Below are 23823 nucleotides of genomic sequence, written 5' to 3' on the forward strand. Positions count from 1 at the left end.
TCCTGCATACTTTAAATCATCTCTAGATTACTTATAATGCCTAACACAATGGAAATGCTATGTAAATAGTTGTTATACTTTATTGTTTAGGGAATAATAAGAAAAGAAAGTCTGTACGTGTTCACTACAGATGTAACCATCTAGGCCTGTTGATCCGTGGTTGGTTGGATTGATGGGTCGATGTGGAACCTGTGGATATGGAGGGCCGATTGTAAGTCGTTTGTTGAATATATGTATTGGAAATATTTTCTCCCACTTTGTGACTTGCCTTTTCACTTTCTTAAATGGTGTCTTTTTTTTTTTGTGAGGAAAATCAGCCCTGAGCTAACATCCGTGCTAATCCTCCTCTTTTTTTTTGCTGAGGAAGACCAGTTCTGAGCTAACATCTATTGCCAATCCTCCTCCTTTTTTTTTTTCCCCCCAAAGCCCCAGTAGATAGTTGTATGTCATAGTTGCACGTCCTTCTAGTTGCTGTATGTGGGACGCTGCCTCAGCATGGCCGGAGAAGCGGTGCGCCGGTGCGCGCCCGGGATCCGAACCCGGGCAGCCAGTAGCGGAGCGCGCGCACTTAACCGCTAAGCCACGGGCCGGCCCCGTAATGGTGTCTTTTGATGAGAAGTTCTTTTTTATTTTATTTTTTTGTGAGGAAGATGAGCCCTGTGCTAACATCTGCCAGTCCTCCTCTTTTTTTGCTGAGGAAGACGGCTCTGGGCTAACATCTGTGCCCATCTTCCTCCACTTTTTATGGGACGCTGCCACAGCATGGCTTGCCAAGCGGTGCGTTGGTGCGCGCCCAGGATCCGAACCAGGCAAACCCCGGGCTGCCGCAGCAGACAGCGTGCACTTAGCTGCTTGCGCCACTGGGCCGGCCCCTGGGGCTTTTTTTAGTTGTTTTTTTTGTTACTGATTTCATTCTTTGAAATATGCTGTCTTGTTTTTTGATCCCAGCATTTGATATTTTGGTAAATATTTTATGTGCACTTGAAAGAAATGTGTGTTTTGCTGTTGTGGATTCTAATGTTTTATATATGTTAATTAGGCCAAATTTGTTAATTATGTTACTCAAATCTTTTATATTCTTATTGATTTTGTGCTACTTTTTCCATCATTTACTGAGAGAGGTGTATCAATCTCCAAATATGATCATGGACTTGCCTGTTTCTTTTCATTCTGGTTTTGCTCTCTGTGTATTGAGGTTATTTTAGGATCATACAAGTTCAGGGTTATTATATTCCTGTAGAATTGACCTTGTCTTAATTATGAAATGTGCCTCCGTATCTCTGATAATGTGTTTTGGCTTAAAGTCTAGTTTGTCTGATTTTAATAGAGCCATGCCAGCCATCTTATGGTTGCATAGTATATCTTTTTCTTTCAATATTTCTTTGTTATTCTGTTTAAAATCTTTCTCTTATAAGCAGCAAATAGTTGGGTTTTGTTGTTTTATCCAGTCTGATAAATGTTGTCTTTTAATTTTAGTATTATATCCATTTACTCTATGTATATCCATTTAATATAATTATAGATAAAGTTGAGGTTAAATCTACCATCCACTGTTAGTTTTCTGTTTGTTTCTGTCTGATCTTTGTCCCCCTCTTGCCTTTTTTTTCTTTCTTGCTTTCCTTTGGATTATTCAGGAAAAATTTTTTTACTCAATTTTTCCCTCTACAAGGCTATTAGGATACTTTTATTACCCAAGTGATTTTGCTAGAGATTATAAAATGCATTCTTGACTTATTAGAGGTTATCTTAGATTAGTACTTTACTTTTTCCAGGTAATGCAAGAACCTTATAATACTTTTTTTTTTTTTTTAAAGATTTTATTTATTTTATTTTTTGCCCCCAAAGCCCCAGTAGATAGTTGTATGTCATAGCTGCACACCCTTCTAGTTGCTGTATGTGGGACTCGGCCCCAGGATGGACAGAGAAGTGGTGCCTCGATGCGCACCCGGGATCCGAACCCGGGCCGCCAGCATCGCAGCGCGCGCACTTAACCACCAAGCCACAGGGCCGGCCCCGTAATACTTTAACTCCATTTGTCTTCCTGTCTTTTTATGCTCTTGTTGTTGAGTACTTTAATTCTGTGTGTATATTAACCTCCACAAAATAATATTTTATATTATCTCTGTGTATCTGTACGAATTTTCCTCCTCTTATAAAAGTAACTGGTCATTGGATTAGAGCCCACCCTAATCCGATCTGACCTCATTTTAAATTGTTTGCATCTCCAAAGCCCCTATTTGCAAATAAGGTCACATTCACAGGTACTTGGGGTTAGAATTTGAACATATCTTTGTTGGGGGGGACACAGTTCAACTCAATACACACCTTAAAACTTTTTTGTTTTTTAAATTGTAAACAATTTTTTTAGCTGATTTTATTGGGATGATTTGTCTGTTAGAAGCTACTCTATCATAGCCATAATGGAAAACCTTGAAATGAGGATTTTAAAATAAATAATATATTCATATGGTTCAAAATTCAAAATGTATACAGTTTTATACAGTGAATATTCTCCATTTATGTCCTTTGGCTATCTAGTTTTCTTCCTCATTTGTAGTCAAAATTATTAGTATAGTGTTTATCCTCTGCAGAGATGTAGAATGAAAGATTTTAAACTAGTTGATTTCTTATAAGTCTTACATCCAAAATATTCTCTGTTTCCTGATTCCTTTCTGCATAGAATAACCTCAGATTTTATAAAAGAAGTCATTGGAACACAATATTTACTCATACAGGTTTTTTTTTAGCCAGCCATTAATTTTTTGGTAGGCAGCTATTTTTACATGAATAAAAGCAAACGTTGAAACATCATATTCTTTACTCTGGATTTGTCTTATTTCCTATTGCTTATTATTTTGTGCTTCCTATTCAATTGCGAAGGAGTTTTATCCTTTTGAGTTACTTGATTTGACAGTACACAAGTAGTGGAAATGATTCTTTTTATTTACCAAAAACAATCAGGGACACTTTAAAAGGCTTTTTGTTGTTAAAATTCTCAGTTGTGCTTACCTGCATTCGTATTAGACAGCATTCTCTTGCATAATAAATATATCTTCTTACAGTGCTCTTTCAGAGGAGGAGAAATCTACATTGCGTGCAGGGTTAATCACCAACTTCAACGAACCAATAAACCAGGTTAGTGAGAAAATGAATGCTCGCTGTTCTTTCTGTTCCGTTAGTTTTTGATTCCTTTCCAGACTTACTTTGTTTCTCGGCATTAAAAATAAAATCTTATTACATAATGTCCATTTATGATGTTTAAAAACCAACTTCTATGTTGGTTTTTAACTTTTCAGATCCAGTTCTAGCTATTAAGAATTTTGGTTAGGGGGCTGGCCCCTTGGCTTAGCGGTTAAGTGTGCGCGCTCTGCTACTGGCGGCCCGGGTTCGGATCCCGGGCGCGCACCGACGCACCGCTTCTCCAGCCATGCTGAGGCTGCGTCCCACATACAGCAACTAGAAGGATGTGCAGCTATGACATACAACCAGCTACTGGGGCTTTGGAGAGAAAAAAAAGGAGGAGGATGGGCAATAGATGTTAGCTCAGAGCTGGTCTTCCTCAGCAAAAAGAGGAGGATTGGCTTGGATGTTAGCTCAGGGCTGATCTTCCTCACAAAAAAAAAAAAAAAGAATTTTGGTTAGATTTGCCTATTAATGATTTAAAACTCAGCAGTCATTTTAAGATATACTTATATATTTTTTTAACTTCCTCAGTTTTTGAGCCAATATTAAAAGCACATCTCTATATTTGTAGTCTTAGTGCATAGAAATTAATTTTAATGATTTAGGTGAAGCCCTTTTTTAAACTACAGTATGGCTTCAGGTTTTTGTCTGTTTCTTTCATCACATTTTCAATTCCCATTACTATGTGGGAGATAGTAGATTATATAGTTCTATTTTTTCTTTCCCTATAGAGATTTTTCTTTTAAGAAAAAAATTTTTGCTTATGGATACAAGAATTCTTAAATTTTTCCAAGTTACTACTATTTCTTATAGTTTATTCTTTTTTTTTTTTTTTTAAAGATTTTTTATTTATTTATTTTTCCCCCAAAGCCCCAGCAGATAGTTGTCTGTCATAGCTGCACATCCTTCTAGTTGCGGTATGTGGGACGTGGCCCCAGCATGGCCAGAGGAGCGGTGCGTCAGTGCACACCCGGGATCCGAACCCGGGCCGCCGGCAGCACAGTGCACGCACTTAACCGCCAAGCCACGGGGCCGGCCCTATAGTTTATTCTTTTAATTTGAATGTTAAAGCACACTGTATTTGGTGATATAACTAGTGTAGTTTTATCTCAACCTCTGTAAATGATCTCAGTCCTCTCCATTGCAGTTCCTTGACTAAGGAGATGAGGGAGGATGGAGAGCAGTGGAGTTATTCTCAGTAGGGAAGGAAGTGGTTGGGAAGGGGTTTGGGTGATTGAGGGGTAAACCGTTGCTTAGGTGTTCTGTCACCCAGCATTTGGAAAACACTGATCTGTATAAATATCCTTAGTTAAATACTAATAGTTGATGTTCATTTCTACTCTTAGGTCAGTGATTCTCCAACTTTGTGGTCTTAGAACTTCCTTATACTGCTAAAATAAAACTCCAAAGGGTTATATCTGTTAATATTTACTGTATTAGAAATTAAAACTGAGAAATTTTAAAATTGTTATTAATTAACTAAAACTAATAAAACCATTACTTGTTAACATGAATAGAATTTTAAAAAATGAGCAATAGCTATTTCCCCAAACAAGAAATATTTAATGAGAAGAGGGGCGTCATTCTGCGTTTTTGCATATCTCTTTAGTGTATGGCTATTTAAAAGGAGACATCTAGATTTTCATATTTGCTTCTTTATTTACTCTGTTGTGATATATTATTTGGTAGAAGTTATATGAAGAAAATCTACCTTCATAGTGATATGTTATTGGGGAAGGGAGAACCTCGCAGAGAGGATCTTAGGCCCCCTGGGGATCCATAGACCACACTTTTAGAACCACTCTTAAGCAGTCATTCGGTGAAATCTTATTCACTTCTGTCAAAGGTATAATTAACCAAAAAGGTAATTTTCAGCTATGAATGCATTCCTTACCCATTGCTTTAATTTCTTATGTTTATTTCTGATGATTAATATTTTCCCTCTAGATTGCAACTCAGATTGCAGTGCTGATTGCAAAAGTTGCTCGATTGGATTGTCCCAGACAGTGGCCTGAACTGATTCCCACTCTTATAGAATCTGTGAAAGTCCAGGATGATCTTCGACAGCACAGAGCATTACTTACCTTCTATCATGTTACCAAGACTCTGGCGTCTAAACGTTTGGCTGCTGATAGAAAACTATTTTATGATGTAAGTGATTTAACCTAGTTAAATTTTATTATGAAAACTGGGCTACTTGTATAAAAATGTCTGTAATTTTACCTCTCTAAATATTTTATTGAAATATTATGAATTCTTTCTAATTGACCTCAAAAGGTTCAGAATAACAGGTAACCTCTGAAAGATTTTAAGCTAGATAGTGATGTGACCAGTAAGATCACTTAATTACCAGTAAGGGGGATTGGTTAGTAGAGAACAGTCTGAAGACAGAGAGACTGGTTTGAGGCTGTTGAAGTAGTTTAGACGAGACGATAAAGCTCTTAAATGAGGCAGTGGTAAAGGGAACATTTAGGCGGGTATAGAGTTGTCATTGAGGAAGTTAAAATTGACGTGCCTGGGTAATTGATGGATATAGGGCAGATGTAGGAAGGAGTGTGACATAACTGGGGGTGATAGCCGTTTTATCAGGTGTTTTAGCACCATTTGTTGAAGAGACTTTGCTTTCTCCATTCAGCTGCTTTGGTGCTTTTGTATTTGACTGTTTTGACCTACGAAAATAGTGATTTTCAGGGGCTGGCCCTGTGGCTTGGCGGTTAAGTGCGTGCACTCCGCTACTGGCGGCCCGGGTTCAGATCCCGGGCACTCACCGATGCACCACTTCTCCGGCCATGCTGAGGCCGTGTCCCACATACAGCAACTAGAAGGATGTGCAACTGTGACATACAACTATCTACTGGGGCTTTGGGGAAAAAAAAGAAGGAGGATTGGCAATAGATGTTAGCTCAGAGCCAGTCTTCCTCAGCAAAGAGAGGAGGATTGGCATGGATGTTAGCTCAGGGCTGATCTTCCTCACAAAAAAAAATAGTGATTTTCATATTGTTCAACCTGACATTTTGGACTGTGCCATGTAACAGTGGTGAGTCTCAAAGTATTTTTGCAGTGTTCTTACTTATCTTTGGAATCCTCACTTTGAGGGTTTGGCTTGGGAATCTGCATTTTTAGCAGGCTCCCCAGGTGATTCTTGTGTACATCAAAGTTTAAGCCAGAACCACATTATGTTCTCTGTTTTTAACCCAGTGGGTTTAAATAGCCAGTCTTATATTGTCCAAGGATGTTGAGTATAAGAGAAATTCTTTTTGATAAAGATTTCTTTTTAAATCCTTGTCACTTTTTCTTGATATCTAACTAGGACTAAAGAAATGGACAGTTTGATCCTCTCAAGTCTTTCTGTGAATTTCGTGTTGTTGTTTCTCACCTTTATCCCCACCTCAGACCCTCCACTTACTTTTATATTAGAAAGTTTTCAAAGTCATGTGTGTAGAAGATTCTGGGTTATAGTTACTCTTTATTAAATGGTACCCTTCTATAGAAGTCTTCATTCTTAGTTTGGCTTTCTCAAGTTGTAGTCTCTTAATGGGTTGCCTTGGTTTTCAGGTGTAAAATTTTGGCCTAGGCAGTCTCTACAAACTGTATCTAATCAGGGCCTTGTTCTGGATAGCTTGTTTGAGTTAGCTTCCTGAATGAATGCTTCAACTTTCTTTTTTTTTTTTTTTTTTTTTTTAAGATTTTATTTATTCAGTTTTTTCCCCCCAAAGCCCCAGTAGATAGTTGTATGTCATAGGTTCACATCCTTCTAGTTGCTGTACGTGGGACCCGGCCTCACGTTGGACGGAGAAGTGGTGCCTCGGGGCGCTCCCGGGATCCGAACCCGGGCCGCCAGCATCAGAGCGCGCGCACTTAACCGCTAAGCCACGGAGCCGGCCCTGCTTCAACTTTCTTGCTTGATTTTCTTGCAGTATGATGCTATTTCCTCTCCATATAGAATGAAATATAGGTCTACCTAACATCTTGTACTTACTTCCAGCATAGTATTTATTACATTGTGCTGAGTTATAATTGTTGACTTACCTTTCGGAGATCCACGACACTATGAGTTTTATGAGGGAGGACTGTAGCTTTTCTTGTCCATCCAGCCCAAAGGAGTGCACATAAGGGGATGGTGCTCAGTAACTGTTTGTTAAGTGAATAAACAATAGAAGAGGTGACTTAGATACCTTCTAGATTTCAAAGTGATATAGTGCAAAACTTCAGAAAACAGGAATTTTGGGAGGATATACAAAACTCAAAGTACCTGGAAAAAAAAATTCAGCTTAGCACCTTTCATTTTGGAATGGAGTAGCTGAACCTGGAAACATGGAGCATAGTAGGAGACTAGGAGAGGAATCTTGTCTAATGGAGTTGGGGTACAAGATGCGTAGTTTAACTGAAGGTAGCATGTGTGGGAAGACATTATTACAAAGAGCAGTTTTGCTAGTTAATAAATTGGCCCTATTATTTTGGTAGTCTGAAGTGTGGGAAAATCTTTCTTTTAATAATATGTTTACTGTAATGCCAAGATGGTCTTCGTGTACTAAATTAGTTTCCCACGTTAAAAAGTGTGAGCTCCTAGCTGAGCTGGTTCCTGTGGCAGACTAGTGCAGCGTGCACTTAGAACTGCTACCCGCTGCTCGGTGTGTCCCACCAGTTTTCATACCCTGTTTTCCCTCCACACTAAGATAAGTTCTTTTCAGGGGTGACAAATTGCAAAATCAACAGTTGAGACAAAATTGTTTGCAGTAACAAAGTTGAGCTTGATTTGACACAAAAAGGAATTCATTTTCTGTAAAACAGCTTTTCATATAAACCTGAATATAAAAAAGTTGACATTAAGTACCGTTACAGTTAAAATGTGAAGTCTATGAAAGCAAGAAAATTTCAGGTACAAATAACAATTCCAATGTAATTATAAATGTATTAATCAAATAATATGTTATAGGCATGATGTGTAACCCACAAAGGTGTATGTTGTGGTAAATGAAGTAATCCAAACCTAAAAAACAAGAAAAGATCTTTTGAAAGCAATGTATTTCACTTGTATTTAGAAATACAGATTAGGAATTAAGAGAAGACCTGGTTTCCAGTGAAGGATGTTTCTTTGTACTGGACAGTTTTGGGATTTTGAGCAAGACACTTCAACTTTATGATTCTTTAAAATTTCCTTTCAGTTTTCAAGTTGTGTGATTGTATGAATTTATAATTGTAGGTTTTCTTTATTATTCTAGGTTAATTTATATGAGCACCATTAAAGTTTTGAGATGGAAATCTTAGTTACACCATAATGTAAATATAGATTTTGCATTTTTAATCACTATTTTTTTCTAGAAGACAAGACTTTTGTATGTTTAGTTTTATTCCTTCTTCTTTTGTATTTTCTTGGCATACTGTTCTTTACCGATTGACCTTATTAGATTCTTGGCTGTGTAATTTTGGTATATAACCAGTTAAACAGTTTGGTTAATTAAGAAATTTTCAAACATATTCTAGTTGAGAGAACAATACAACAAACTCCTGTATATCCTTCACTCATATTTAACAGTCCCTAAGGTGTTGCCATGTTTGATTTTCGTCTGTACTGGAGCAAATCCTGACATGTCATTTTATACCAAAATATTTCAGTGTGAATCTCTGAAAAGGACATTTTTCATAACCGGTTTTTTTAAGGCTGCATATTAGGAATTAATGTTAAGTTCTTCTTCCTTAGAGTCAGTCAACAGATACTGATTGCCTACTGTGTACCAGAGATATATATATACAGTACTGAGGGAGATGAAAGATACAGATACTCTCTTGATATTCATGGGGGAAGTCATAAGACACAGACTCTCAGTGGTCATTTAGAAAGCTATTAAAATCTGCCATGGAAGAAAACTAAACACTGTATTATATTTTATTATGGTCAAGGCTAAAACTTAGCAGAATTTTAAAAACTGAAGGGTCTGTGATGAATAATATTCTCACTAACAGCATGTGTATTATTTGCATAATGAGGATAAGAGAAAACTGAGGCGAGGTGAAGTCAAGTTACAGTACTTCAGCAGAGTCTTCCTGATGAAGTTACTATGTTTTCTAAATAAACCAACTAACAAAACGGAACCACATAGCTGTTTGAGATGGGTTGGTTAGTGTAAGATAGACCACTCAGCCTTGTAGCAGAGACTTTCACATTTACTTCTTACACACTTATAGCTTACTTCATGATGTGGTCCTTAGGGGAGATTCCCAAATAGTTGAAATTATGACCATGAAATTTGAAAATGCCAAGGTGCCACTTATATGGTATGGCTCTAGCCTTTGGGATATTTACAGTGTAGTCAAATTTATTTAAAAGATAAGTGTATTTATAAGGAAGTCATCAAATAGGTTAAATAGATCTTGTTTTTGGTTTTGATTCTAATTACCAAACTAAATGCCCTGTTGATTCTAGATCTTGTCTCTTGCTCTGCCAGGTTTTATATTAGCTTTTAAACACATTATTCAAAGAAGGACTCCTGTAATGTATAAAGGGTCATTTCTGCTATGAACCTTTGTGGAGTTTTAGGTGAATGTGTATGTCTAGGCTTATATAAATATAGGGAAAGAGGAACCTTTTGGTGGAACTTCTGAGGGAGGAGAGACTCAAGGTGACTAGCTTGATCCAAAAAAAAAAAAACAAAACAAAGGGAGCTGTGCCCTGAATAGAGGAGATTTTGAGTGTAGTATGGTGCTTGTCCTTTCTGTGGTTCCCAAAGACTCTTATCAGAGTCCTGGGAAAAAGGGGCCTGGAATAGGAGAATAAAAATTTGAAAGCCTTATCATCAAAATCTAAGTTGCTCTTGAAGCAATGGTGATTTATGCTTTGTTCTTTTACCCATCTGTCTATCCATCTGACAAATATTTGAGTCCTCTTCTCTGCCACTCACTGTACTGGATGCCTGAGATGCAGCTGTGAACAAAGGTAGGGTCCCAAGTGGAGAGGAAGGTAGTGTCACCTCCTCATCCCCCTTACTGAGTTGATACTTTGGATACCTGAGAGCATTGTCTAGGCATCAGTGGCTGAAGACAGGCTTAGGGCTGTTGCTAGGAGTAGGTGACTTTAGGGATCTGGAAGATGGACCACAGTGACCCTCCTGGGTGTGAGCTGTACCAATGGCAGATTTGAGAACAAAATGAAAATTAGGTTTTACTTAAAAAAATGTGTAGGTAACAGATATTACAGGTCTTTAGGAATGTCCTTCATTGGAAGTAAATAAATATCAGTTGAGAGACATTGGCAGTTTGACTGGAAATTGTTTTTGAGATAGATCTTGTACCCACCAAAGCTTCTGGCCTGACACATTTGGAAATTTGATATATATTTGTCATGGTTAAGATGAAGCAATTTTATGTTTGTCTTGTATTAAAGAAAAAATTGACTCTACTAAAATAACTACCTATTTTGTTGTTGTTATTAAGAATGTACAGGGGTTTTAAAAATTACTTGTCATGAAATTTTTAAAACATACAGAAAAGTAAAGAAAAAATATTAACTGCCATATACTCATCACCTAGATTTAGTCGTTAACATTTTGCTGCTTTTGCTTTACTGCTTTTTTTCTAAAGTAATTTAAAGATTTCATGATATTTTATTACTAAATATTTAAGTATTCATCTGTAAAAAGATTTGATTTTTATATGTTAGAATTTTTCACAGACCATTTACTCATTTAGTAGACTTTTATTCAACTGTTCATGAATTGGGCAGCGTCCAGGCTAGCAGATAAGGAGCTCTGAAGAGCTGTACAAGGTGAGAGATTTTTATAGACCAAAGGGAGCAGGAACAAGCAAAATCTACTGGATGTTAGCTGATTGATTAAAGCTGGGTTACTTTTCTTATGTGGAGCAAAGGGAAAACCTCGAGCCAGGTCAGGTAACTTATGCTGAGCAGGCGAGTGCTGATTGGTTGACCTAGGCCTGGATTTTCGGCGAGAGCCCAGCATAGGAACTTAGTTATGTTTTCGTTTGCTGTTGTGGGGCTTAGCATGAGTGACTCCATCATGGGCCAAATCTGGTTATTTTAACATGTACAATTATTTGACTTTTATCATACTTAAAACAGTGATTTAATATGATTTAATTCTTCTAGCCACTTTTCTACATTGTTCTCAAATATATTTTTACAAGTTTGAGCTGGAAAAATGAATACGGTGGGTACGTTGCATTCGGTCATGTCTCTTAAGTATCTTTTAATTTAGAATAGTATTCATTTCCCTCTGTTCTTTTTTTCGTGCTGTTGACTTGTTGAAGAAACTGGGTCAGTTGTCTTGTATTATATACCTTGTTGATTAAATTCAGGTTAATAAGCACATTTTTTAAAATTTATTATTTTTTTTATTGTGGTAACATTGGTTTATAACATATAAATTTGGGGTATACATCATTATGTTTCGATTTCTGTGTAGATTACATCATGTTCACTACCCAAAGACTATTTACAATCCACCAGCATACACATGTGCCTAGTCACCCCTTTCATCCTCCTCCCTCCCCTCTTCCCCTCTGGTAACCACCAATCCAATCTCTGTCTCTATGTGTTTGTTGTTGTTTTTGTCTTCTATTTGTGAGTGAGATGATATTTGACTTTTTCCCTCTGACTTATTTTGCTTAGCATAATACCCTCAAGGTCCATCCATGTTGTCACAAATGGCCAGATTTCATCCTTTTTTATGGCTGTTTAGTATTCCATTGTGTAAATATACCACATCTTCTTTATCCATTCATCCCATAATGGGCACCTAGGTTGCTTCCAAGTCTTGGCTATTGTGAATAAAGCTGCATTGAACATAGAGGTGCATGTATCTTTATGCATTTGTGTTTTCATGTTCTTTAGATAAATACCCAGCAGTGAAATAGCTGAATCTTGTGGTAGTTCTATTCTTAATTTTTTTGGGAATCTCCCTACTGTTTTCCATAGTGGTTGTACCGGTTTGCACTCCCAGGGGCAGTGTTAGAGAGTTCCGTTTTCTCCGCATCCTCTCCAAAACTTATTATTTCCTGTGTTGTTAATTATAGCCGTTCTGATGAGCATGAGGTGAAATCTCGTTGTAGTTTTGATTTGCATTTCCCTAGTAATTGGTGATATTGAACATCTTTTCATGGGCCTGTTGGCCATCTGTATATCTTTGGAGAAATGTCTGTTCAGGTCTTTTGCCCATTTTTTAATCGGGTTGTTAGTTTTTTTCTTGTTGAGATATATGAGTTCTTTATATATTTTGGATATTAACCCCTTATCAGATATATGGTTTGCAAATATCTTCTCCCAACTGTTAGGTTGTCTTTTCATTTTGTTGATGGTTTCCTTTGCTGTGCAGAAGCTTTTTCGTTTAATGTAGTCCCATTTGTTTATTTTTTCTATTGTTTCCCTTGCCGGGTCAGACATGGTGCTTGAAAATAAGCTGCTTAAGATCGATGTCCAGGGTAATAAGCAAGTTTTGACAACTAGTTTATAGGTACTTATTGCCTCCACTGTTAGTGATGAATTACAAGACTTTGATTTAAGTCTTTTGGTGCGAACTTTTCTTAGGTGAAGATTGTGAGGACAGTGGTCCTGAGGCTAAAAAAGTTTAAGAATATTTGAAATGCTAAAAGAAATAATGGTTTTGTTTTGGTAATAAGGAGTTAGGTCTGTGTGCTTCTCAGTCACTAAGCAGTCAGTGGGTGGCACTATTCTGGTTTAGAAAAAGAAAATTCAAGTATTTGGGTTTTTCATGAACCAGTAACTAAAATGTTTCATTGAATAGCTTATTTTTACATTGTCTAACTGAATGTTCCCGCCCCGCCCCCACATTTTTGAGAAGAAAATGTGGAAGAAATGTTTGTATTTCTCCCGCTTGCTTGCTTCATTACTTTTTCTTTTCCGGCTGAGTCTTCTGTAAGCATACATCAGTTGGTGTGCTCTGGAGCAGGTGAAAGCTTGTGCAGGGCTGGTGTTTATAGGGTAGTTGGCAGTGTTTCTTCCCAAATTCCTGTGGTTTCTTCCTTCTTTATTTGTCTCCTGCCTTTCACTGCTGGACTGAAAGGGTAGTGCTATTGCTTCTTCATTCCAACTCTCCCTATTTGTGTAGAGGCCTTTTGTAGGCTGACTAAAAAGAATCTTGAATTGAGCTGTAATAGATGCCTGATGTCCTTAACTAGGTGCTTAGGCGCAGAACTGGAATATGAAATAAAGGAGAATATTAATTAAAGTTTTTCCACACTACTGTTTCTTTATTGATTTCTGTGTCAAATGCTACATGCCTTCATTCAGCAATACCTGCTGCACGCCAAACTTACGTGCTTTTCATATCTTTATTCCTAATTTAAACTAATACTTTCATACTAGTACTTCTCAGGGCCAGAAGGAGGGAAGAATTAATAGATCAAGATGTAACTTTGCCATTGATATCTATAATGTTATTATGCTATTTATTTTCTTAAAAAAGGGGGATGAAAATTTGAAATGTTGATGATGAAAGTTGTTTAAAGTGGAATGGAATAGAACCTTTGATTATCTGAATTACTGAAATTTCTCAAACATGTTTTAAAGTCAATTTATAAATGGAAAAGAGGAAAATTTTATGGAGCAAAACAGAATTTTATTTTAATCACTTTTTTTAAAAATAATTTTATTTATTTATTTTTTTCCCCCAAAGCCCCAGTAGATAGTTGTATGTCATAGCTGCACATCCTTCTAGTTGCTGTATGTGGGACGCGGCCTCAGCATGGCCGGAGAAGCGGTGCGTCGGTGCGCGCCCGAGATGTGAACCCGGGCCGCCAGCAGCGGAGCGCACGCACTTAACCGCTAAGCCATGGGGCCGGCCTATTTTAATCACTTTGATTCCACCATGATGAAATACTTTTTTTAGGGGCCGGCCCCGTGGCTTAGCAGTTAAGTGCGCATGCTCCGCTGCTGGCGGCCCAGGTTCGGATCCCTGGTGCACACCGACTCACCGCTTCTCTGGCCATGCTGAGGCCGCGTCCCACATACAGCAACTAGAAGGATGCGCAACTATGACATACAACTATCTACTGGGGCTTTGGGGGAAAAATAAATAAATAAAATTAAAAAAAAAAAAAAGAAATACTTTTTTTAATCCAAATCTTGTGACAATAGGAACTTTTGGTACAGTGTTCAGAGATGTTCTGTGGTATATTTTGTTTTTTGTTTTGGGAGTGAGTGGGGAGGATTTTCTATTTAGTATGTATACTACGATTTGCATTGTGCATTTGCAGGTGGTGGAATTCTGGAAAGGGTTATTCTCCTGGTAACAGAAGTAATGCCTGAAAAAGTTGTAACAAAGTAGTTTTGTGCTTTTGCCACCATTATTATAAAATATCTTTAAAATAAATCTGATATGATTTCAAAATATTTTGCTGGTGATTTAGAGTGGCAAATTCTCCCTAATGTTTTCCTTCTTGTGCTGGTGCCAGATTTCATTTGGTCAACTCTGTTTCTCAAGAGTAGTCTTACTTTTTTTTTTTTTTTTTGGTAAGAAAGATTAGCGCTGAGCTAACATCTGTTGCCAGTCTTCCTCTTTTATGCTAAGAAAGATTGGCCCTGAACTAATATCTGTGCCTATCTTCCTCTATTTTGTGTGTGGGATGCCGCCACAGCATGGCTTAATGAGTGGTGTGTAGGTCTGCGCCCAGGATTCGAACCTGCAAACCCTGGACCAACAAAGCAGAGCGTGGGAACTTAACCACTACATCACCAGGCCAGCCCCAATCAAGTGTAATCTTACTTTCAATTGAGGAACTAGGGTATGGTTATTGTTGTTTTCTTTATTGAGTCTGCCATGTAGTGGTAGAGGGGAGTATGAAGAATTAGATAAAAGGCCCTATGACTCCCATGACTAATGACTAATGGACCAGCTCCAAATTACACACACACACACACACACACACACAAAACTGAGGAAAACATTCAATTTTTACTAGCTGTATCTGGCATAGGTACTCTATGTAAATAATGGAACAAAGGACACATTTTCCTGTTGAGTGGTACACAAAAGAGGTGGGAGCTACTAAAGAACTTGTTAGATGAGATTCTGAATCACATGATTCATTGCATCCATCTTATCAGCAGTATCGACCTCAGTGAGTATGTGGGAAAGTTTTCCTTTTTGTAATCATGAAAAGAAAATTTTATCATTTTTAAAACTTTTAGAGAACAAGATTTACTGTATTGATTCTAAATGTTTGGGATACTATCTATTTAATATTAGTTTATATTTTGATATTAAAAAGTTTAAATATAACATACAAATAACGCTTATTTCTTTTACTAAATTACTCTCTAGTTAATTGCTGGTTACTGTATTAAGAGACATTAGAACGAAGAGGTTAAAAATGCAGGCTCTGAGTACCTTCCCTGGTTTAAATCCTTTGTCTTATTAATAGTGCTGTTTGCTCTTGGGCAAGTTACCTAACTTTTCTGTGTCTCAGTTTTCTTATTGTAAGTGGGGAATAATAATACCTACTTTTTAGAATGTGATGATTAAATAAGTTGATACAGGTAAAGTATTGAGAGCAGTGCCTAAAGCAGAGTAGGAGTCAATAAATAAAATTCTATTGTTCTGTTGTTGATATTATTTTTATCATTATCTATGCTATATTATCATTATCTATATAAATACTCATATCCTGAAAATACCTTTTAAAAAGAGTTAAAGTGACTTCAGGTAACACACAAAAAAATTTCTCTGTAAAAATAATCCTCCTGAACAATTTTAATAGAATCTATATGTAGAAGTTAATGTTAAATAAGTCGTTTTAAGGAGAAGATGCAAAGAATGCCTGTAAAATCAAGTTGTCATTTTGTTGTAAGCAAGAGACAGGTTCAGAGTATAATAGTTTTCTGTTTTTATTTGAAATTTAGATATGGCACCCTTTGGGGTTTATTTTATTTACTACATAAAGACAGAGAACAAAATAGATCTAAAAATGATAGCCAAGCCTATAGATTACATTTTTTTTTTTTTTGAAATATTTGCTATAATAAGAAATTATACTTTAGTTTAAAAGTTAACTTTTGGGTCTTATGTAATCTTCCCACCCCTTCCCTGCCTCTAAATCTTTTTGTTTCTATTCTTTCACTTTATTCTGGCTGACAAATATGTTTATGGTTTATGTGTTTGGAAAAGTATAGGATGCTGTAACTTAAAATTATACAGTAAGTGTAATAAGAATTAGAATGATGGATTTTCTGATTCTAGACATATAGTTGAGCCTCATACTCTTGGAAAGGATTTGACTTACTAAGAAAATTATTAACGTTTATTGAAGTTATAAGTAAAGCTTACAGGTTTCTTGAGGTAAAGCCTCTTTTGTTTTTCCCTTCAGAGTGTGTCCCCTCTGTTTAGATTATTTGCTTTTCTGCTATAATAGTATTTCATGGGATGATGTCAGTTTTAGACTTAATTTTTTATGATACTGCTGCTTGTGCTGTAGTACTGTATCGATTGAGGTAATTATCGCTATAGTATTTTGGCTATAATGTAGCATTAGGATTAAATAATTTGATTTTACTCTAAAATATTGCATGCATACTTGAGAATATGATTCAGATCAGAATATGATTTTAGATTCAGACAGTTTATTACTTATCTTAGACAGAGAAAAGAAGTTAGCTATCCGTACCAACTCCCTGTGGTCCTTGTCCACACATGAAAAAGAATGACCAAAGTAATAGGGGCTGGATGACTCCAGTGTAAGTTATGGGATGCCCCACTGCTAGGGAGCCAATTCTATACTGTAACTAAGTGGTTTTATATTCTGCAATTCTGTTCTGAGTGGATGGGATAGAAAGCCTTATACCTTATCAGAACTCAGGAGGCCATGAGAAACTGTCTTGTGACAGCCTAACAGAGGCGATAGGGAGGTGAGCAGGAGATAGTCTTGGGGCAGAGTTCCTTACAAGTCTTCTATCCTCTTGTGTTCCAGGAGGATCACAAGATGTTCTGCCAAGACTCAGATTAGCTGTCATTCAAGCGTTTGCCTGTGTGGCCTACGTAGATACATGCAAAGTTGCTAGGCGGTATGGTGGAGCTGATTCCCTAACACCTGTAAGCACAGGCCATTAAAATTACTGAATTAAAATAATAGAATTGAGGGGCTGGCCCTGTGGCGTGGTGGTTAAGTTCGTGTGCTCCGCTTCAGCACCTCCGGGTTTGCAGGTTTGGATCCCAGGTGCAGACCTGCACACCACTCATCAAGCCGTGCTGTGGCAGCGTCCCACATAGAAAATAGGGAAAGATTGGCACAGATGTTAGCTCAGGGCCAATCTTCCTCTTCAAAAAAAAAAGGAAAAAAAAAGGAAATTTGATTTTTTTCATAGAAATGCTGTATTTACAGGCTTGCATTTCTGACTGGTTTCTGATGCCTAACCTTATTATAAATACAGTATTTAATTAGCTGAAATGATATACTTATATCTTGAATAAGAAAAAAATCATTCTGGAGTATGCTAATGATAACTAGTCATATGCACTTTCATCTCATTTTTATTTAAAGTAAATGGCCATATAGGCTCAGCTGGATTGGTCTTAGACTTTCTGGATAAAAACCTGAAGATATCACTGGAAGATGGTTCAGCCTCAACCCGGGAGGCAGAGGCTAACTGCATCTCAGTGTGTGAGTCGGGTTTTTAAATACCAGTACGTATTAGGAAAGCAGCCTGACAAGTGATGTGGTTTCTATGTTCCTGGCTTTAAATGCCCAAAAACCATATGGGTAGAACTGGCAGAACACAGAAATTTGACTCCTTTGTATTTCTTACTATATTGATTTATCTGATATGCTCAGTGACAGTCTGTTTTTAAAACTGAGAGTTGCACCCTATTAGTGGAAGGAAGAAAGAGTATAAATAGAAAACATCAGACTGCAATGCAGGCATTAGGCTAAGTATTGTTTCAAGATACTAATGTTTTAGGGGTGTGTGTGTTCATAGCAGAAGCCAATGTAGTCTATACTTCTAGGCATTTTGGCTTAAAAAGTTTGAAACATTGTGATAACCACACTTGACTATTTCAAATCTCACTGAAAAGGTGTGCTGAGTTTTAAAACTGAAATATATTACTATGTAGGTCTAATTGATTACAGAAATCTATAATATATTGTGAATAAATTTGTTGATATTTCTTTACAGTTAGCTTCTGGAATTTATAATTTTGCCTGCTCTCTGTGGAATCACCATACAGATACATTCCTACAACAAGTTTCTTCTGGCAATGAAGCTGCAGTTCTAAGTTCACTAGAACGAACTCTACTATCACTGAAAGGTACTATTAAACTTGATATGTTCATTTTTGAAATTACATACCTCAGAACAGATACCAAATAGTTCCTCTGGATGGGTTTTCCATTCCTAGTTGCCCTGGGAGCATAGGGTTAATCTCTCCCACAGAGACAAGGGCTTATTTGTAGTTTGTTTTTCTTTTGTGAGAATAGTTCTTCCTCTACCCTCTCTAGTTTATGAAAGTGTGCCATAGTTTTCTGTTATATTCATGTTACTGGGTCTCATGGCTCTGAATACATTCCTTTCAAATACTTCTACTTTCTTTTGCTTCTACTTTACATTTCTCATTCTGGCTCCTACCCTTCTCATTGTCATGCTAACTTTCCTAAACTTCTGTCCCCAAGGCTTAGTTGAGTTCCATCTCCCAGTTCTTTCCCACCCTGAGAAGTCAGGGTCCATCTTTCTTGTTTGTACCTCAGGCTCACTTGGATTTTAGAAAGTCCCTGATGGGGTGCCATCTTAGTCTGTATTTTCCTGTGCTTTGCTTGTTGGCATTCCCTTCACCTGAATCTCCGTTTCACCTTTCCTGAGCTTAGTTATTTATCTTGATGATTGTACTCCGAGGTTCCTTTCCTTTCTAGTAGAAACACTCGCTAGGCTCATTCTGTCTTCCAGTCTCTCTCCTTCTGTTCTGGTTGCTAAGGCTCTTTTAGTTTGTGTTTCTTAGTTTGATCTCAAGCAGCCTTTAGTTCTTTTACTCCAGCTCGCTTTGCGTCCTTCTGTTTTATTCATAAGCCCTTTTATCATACTAACCCTGGTACCTTAGGATGCCATCAGACACTCTCGGCACCACTCGTGGCATCACTTATATTAACCAGACAGTGGATGCACAAACCCCAAACTGTCAGCACATTTTGGCGAACCTTGTGGATGAAAGTGTGAATGATTTGAAAGGACTGTTGACAGGTAAAATCCATTGTACAGGTGGTTATAAAAGTGAGTGGAGATGGTTTTGTTAGCATCCTTGAGGAAGAAATTAAGAAGCCTTAGAAACGTTTACTCAGAAAGACTTAGAGAAACCGATATAAGGTTATATACATGAAACAGAGTGTAAGTACTGTATTTAATGATTAAGGAATTTTCGTGAGTTCTTTTGATTGTCGAATTTTTGCAAGAAAACTGATTTCAAAGCCTATTTCTTGACAAAAAGGACACAGCTCTACTTTATATTAACCTGCTTTAAGCTTTTCAGTACCTCCTCATCTCCAAGTCTGAGATACACATTAGCATTTCTGAGGCATCCTGACCTGGAAAAATCCCATAGCATTTTCCTTTAAAATACTTGTTCTGTTTGGCTATAAATTTCTATCCTGTTATTAGGCCTAGAGTTTTTGTTACACGTAATCTCTGAGTTTACACCTATGTGCACTTAGTATCATTTACACATGCATGTATTCATTATTTCATTACACAAATTATAGGTAGACGCTTGGCACTGGGGAGACAGACATAAAATGATCACATGAATACATGTAAAATGCATCAGTGACAGGGGCCTTATGATTTTTATGATAACTGATAATATGGTCAGAAAAGACTTTCCTGAGAAAGTGATGTTTGAACCAAAATCATAAACGATAAGTGGAAGTTACCGGATGATGAAGGGAGAAAAAAAGACCCTCCCAGGTAGTGGGGACTGAGGTCCTGTGGTGGGAAAGAGTATCTAGAACAAGGGACTCAATTTGAACCCTATTTTCTCCTATTAATGATGCAGTAACTTCTGAGTTGTGTATAATTGATGATATGAAACTGAAGGGCTTGTAGACAGTTGCATTCTAAACCTAATTTTAATACACTGCTTTTAGTCTTCACCTCATGGGCACTGTTTAGTTATGTAGATAGCAATGTTGTCTATAACAGTGTTTTCTTAAAGTGAAGTGATGTTAAATTTTGTCATCTCTTATGCTACCATCATTCTTGTTGTTACTGAATTATGTTAAGTGTTTTACATATGTTATATTATTGAATCCTTTAATAACCCTGTGAAGTAGGGCTTAGTAACTACATTTTACAGATAAGTAATGTGAGATCTAGAAAAGTTGCTCAAAATAATACAGTTTTAGGTATTGGAGCTAGAATTTAAACCTAGATCTGACTTCAACTCTTTTATCGTACTTATCTCCCTACGTACACCAGTTTACTCATAAAATGTAATACTTATAATTGAGCTCTGTAGTCTATTCCAGATTTGGAAATAGAGTTTAATTTTTGTATCTGTTTTAGGAGATACTGTATTTTCATTAATAGCCTAAAACTGAATGAAGCTTTTTGGTCACTGTTGAAGCATAGTTTAAAATTTATGGGATAGACTTCTCAATTTCAACCTACAGGGGTTATTGCAGGTGAGAAGTACTAACAATTGTATAAATTAAACTAAATTTTGAAATGTAATTTTAGAAACATGAGTAGTTATGATCATAAGTGAGAAGATTGCTGCTTTTGAGCCACAAGAACTTGGCTTTAGTTCCATCTTTCCTACTTAGTAACCAGCCGATGACCAGAGGTTACCTTTCTTTATCCATTAAATGAAAGGATTAAGCTAGATTAACCTCCAAGCTTGATGAAACTTTTTGATTCTGAGTCTTTATTATAATTATGGTTTTAATAGGATAAAACATGAAAAAACAAGATATAAGTAAAATTTGATTTTACTTTTCAGTGCTGCGTAAGTTAACTGTTAATGGATTTGTGGAACCCCATAAGAATATGGAGGTGATGGTAAGTGAAAGAAGTAATTGATTCTTTGTGACTTTGGGAAAGTACTTGGTATTTTCCTGAATGTTTTAAAGCTTATTCCTTTTACTTGGCATTCATTTAAAACTTCTTTATCAAGTGACCATCTAGTTTTTTACTGTTCTGTGTTATGTTGTACTATACTTTTAAACTTGTGGTCTGTTTTTACTACATCAAAGCAGCTATTGTGTGAAGGAGAGGAAATAGGCCTAGGATAGTTCTGAACAGATGCCATAGTACATTGAGAGTGTTAATTTGAATTTGAATTCATGTGATCTCCTGTGAATTTGTATGCCTTTAAAACATTACCAAATGCATTGTAGATATTTATATCCTTGATATTTTCCTGTTTTTATATATTTTAAATGAATTTTTTTCCCTCTGATCATAACATTTATATATGATCTTTGCAATCAATTAAAAAGATAATATATAAGAGGGAAAGACCTCATTGATAAGCCCAACAAGTTGTGATGTATAGTCACTGTTGGTATAGCATCATCTGCTTTTTCTATGTGCAAAAATATATAGCTGTATATTTTTTATCCCTAAACAAAATGGGGTTGTATTATACATATTCAGATCTATGTTAGTTTTTACAGTGAGTTTAGGTCAGCTAAAATGTTGCTTTCTGTGGATTGTCTTGGAGGTTGCACAAGAATTGTGGAAAAAGTATGTCTAATTGGATCTTTGAGTCTGTCCTACTAGATTTGACCAGAGCCACTCTTTTTTTTTTTTAATCTTTAGTATATTTTGTATACCAGTAAGCTTTTGATTGAGGTAATGGTTCTATTGTTAAAAGAATTTAAAAACTGCTAATATACATCATTATAATATGATGACTTTTGTTCTATAAGTGTTACATACTTTTTTTTTTTAAAGTTAAAAAGCACAGAAAAAGAAATAGGAAATAAAAAATCATTTTAAAACTTACTGTCAGAGATATTGCTAAAATTTGTAAGTATCCTTTAAGACATCTTATGCATATTCTTTTAGATATACTTTGTCTCTTCCTCAATTTTATATAAATGGGACCTACATGATGTTTTTTTACTTGCTTTTTCTTATTTTCTTATTTTATTTTATTTTAATTTAATTTTATTTATTATTTTATTTTTTTGTGAGGAAGATCAGCCCTGAGCTAACATCCATGCCAATCCTCCTCTTTTTGCTGAGGAAGACCGGCTCTGAGCTAACATCTGTTGCCAATCCTCCTCTTTTTTCCCCAAAGCCCCAGCAGATAGTTGTATGTCATAGTTGCACATCCTTCTAGTTGCTATATATGGGATGCTGCCTCAGCATGGCCAGAGAAGCGGTGCGTTGGTGCGCATCCGGGATCCGAACCCGGGCTGCCAGTAGCAGAGCGCATACACTTAACCGCTAAGCCATGGGGCCGGCCCCATTACTTGCTTTTTCTTAAACTCAGTATATTATGATATTTTTCTCATGTAAGTAATATTGTTATATGTCATGTTTTTAGTGATCGAATGGTAAATCCATTGATTATTGTCGGTGGACTAATTTTTAAAAAAATGATAAAATTGATATAGGATTCCTATACTGTACTTGCCCAAATATCTATTGATGGACATACAGATTATTATTTTTTTTTTTTTCTGGTGAGGACGATTGGCCTTGAGCTAGCATCTGTTGCCAATCTTCTTTTAGTTTGAGGAAGACTGTCGCAGAGCTAACATCTGTGCCAGTCTTCCTCTATTTTGTTTATGGGACGCTGCCACAGCATGACCTGATGAATGGTGTGTAGATTCGCGCCTGGGATCTGAACTGGTGAACCACGAGCTGCCGAAGCAGAGTCCGTCAACTTAACCACTACGCCACCAGGCTGGCCCCTGTTTCCAGTTTTTAAGTGTTGATAAACGACTTTGGAATGAACACTTGAGTACATATGTCATTGTGTACTTTTCTAATGATCTCTTTAGGATAAATTCCTAGAAATGGAAATGTTGGGTTAAAGTGTATACACATTTATAGCATTGGTATATATTACCAAATTGCCGTAAGTTATATCCAGAAATAACCACAATTTTAGATACTGATACATTTTAAATATTTATATTTATAGCCACACTGCTAAAAAACATTTTCCAGAAACCAATTTGACAGTTCCTCCCCAATTCCCTCAATAGAATGTAAGTTTTCCATGAAGGCAGAGACTTTGTTTCATTCACTGTTCACCCCAGAGCTTGGAACAGTCTCTGCCGTATGGTAAATGCTCAATAGTTATTTTTAAATGAATGAATATATAATATGGTGGAAACATGTCAAAAAGCTCAGTACTTATCTTTATATGTAGTATTATTCTATCATAAAACTATATTAACTAAAATACTGAATATGTTCATCAATTTTTTTTTCAGCAAAAATGAATTGACTTGAATCACATTCCTATAAACTGGAATAGTGGTTCTCAGTGGATACTGTCAGTGTTCTGTGAGCCTTTGGCTTTCTCTTGAAAGTCTTCTGTCTACAGAAACTATGTCAAACTTTACTCAGTTATAAGTGCTATATTATAGCATTTAAGGTATATTGACTAGTTGGAAAGAGGGTAGAGTTTTAACAAATTAAGGACAGCCTTTCAAATAATATAAAGATCTTAA

The 23823-nt window shown here is 36.5% G+C and overlaps 1 protein-coding gene across 3 annotated transcripts in view; it reads left to right on the plus strand.

The window, feature by feature from the left end:
* IPO11 (importin 11) overlaps positions 1-23823 on the plus strand; it is a 220664-nt gene that overhangs the window by 24549 nt on the left and 172292 nt on the right. For 2 of the 3 annotated variants that reach the window (XM_087443318.1, XM_087443317.1), the window contains 4 exons: positions 3063-3135; positions 5131-5334; positions 18323-18455; positions 21132-21190. In XM_087443318.1, the coding sequence (XP_087299444.1) occupies positions 3063-3135; positions 5131-5334; positions 18323-18455; positions 21132-21190 (469 nt within the window). Of the gene's footprint in view, positions 1-3062; positions 3136-5130; positions 5335-17731; positions 17809-18322; positions 18456-21131; positions 21191-23823 lie in introns of those variants that run through there. The other variant, XM_087443319.1, reaches the window with a different exon arrangement.

The sequence above is a fragment of the Ceratotherium simum genome, chromosome 18, assembly GCF_057802395.1.
Source record: "Ceratotherium simum simum isolate JZ-2026a chromosome 18, ASM5780239v1, whole genome shotgun sequence".
NCBI classification, from domain to species: Eukaryota; Metazoa; Chordata; class Mammalia; order Perissodactyla; family Rhinocerotidae; genus Ceratotherium; species Ceratotherium simum.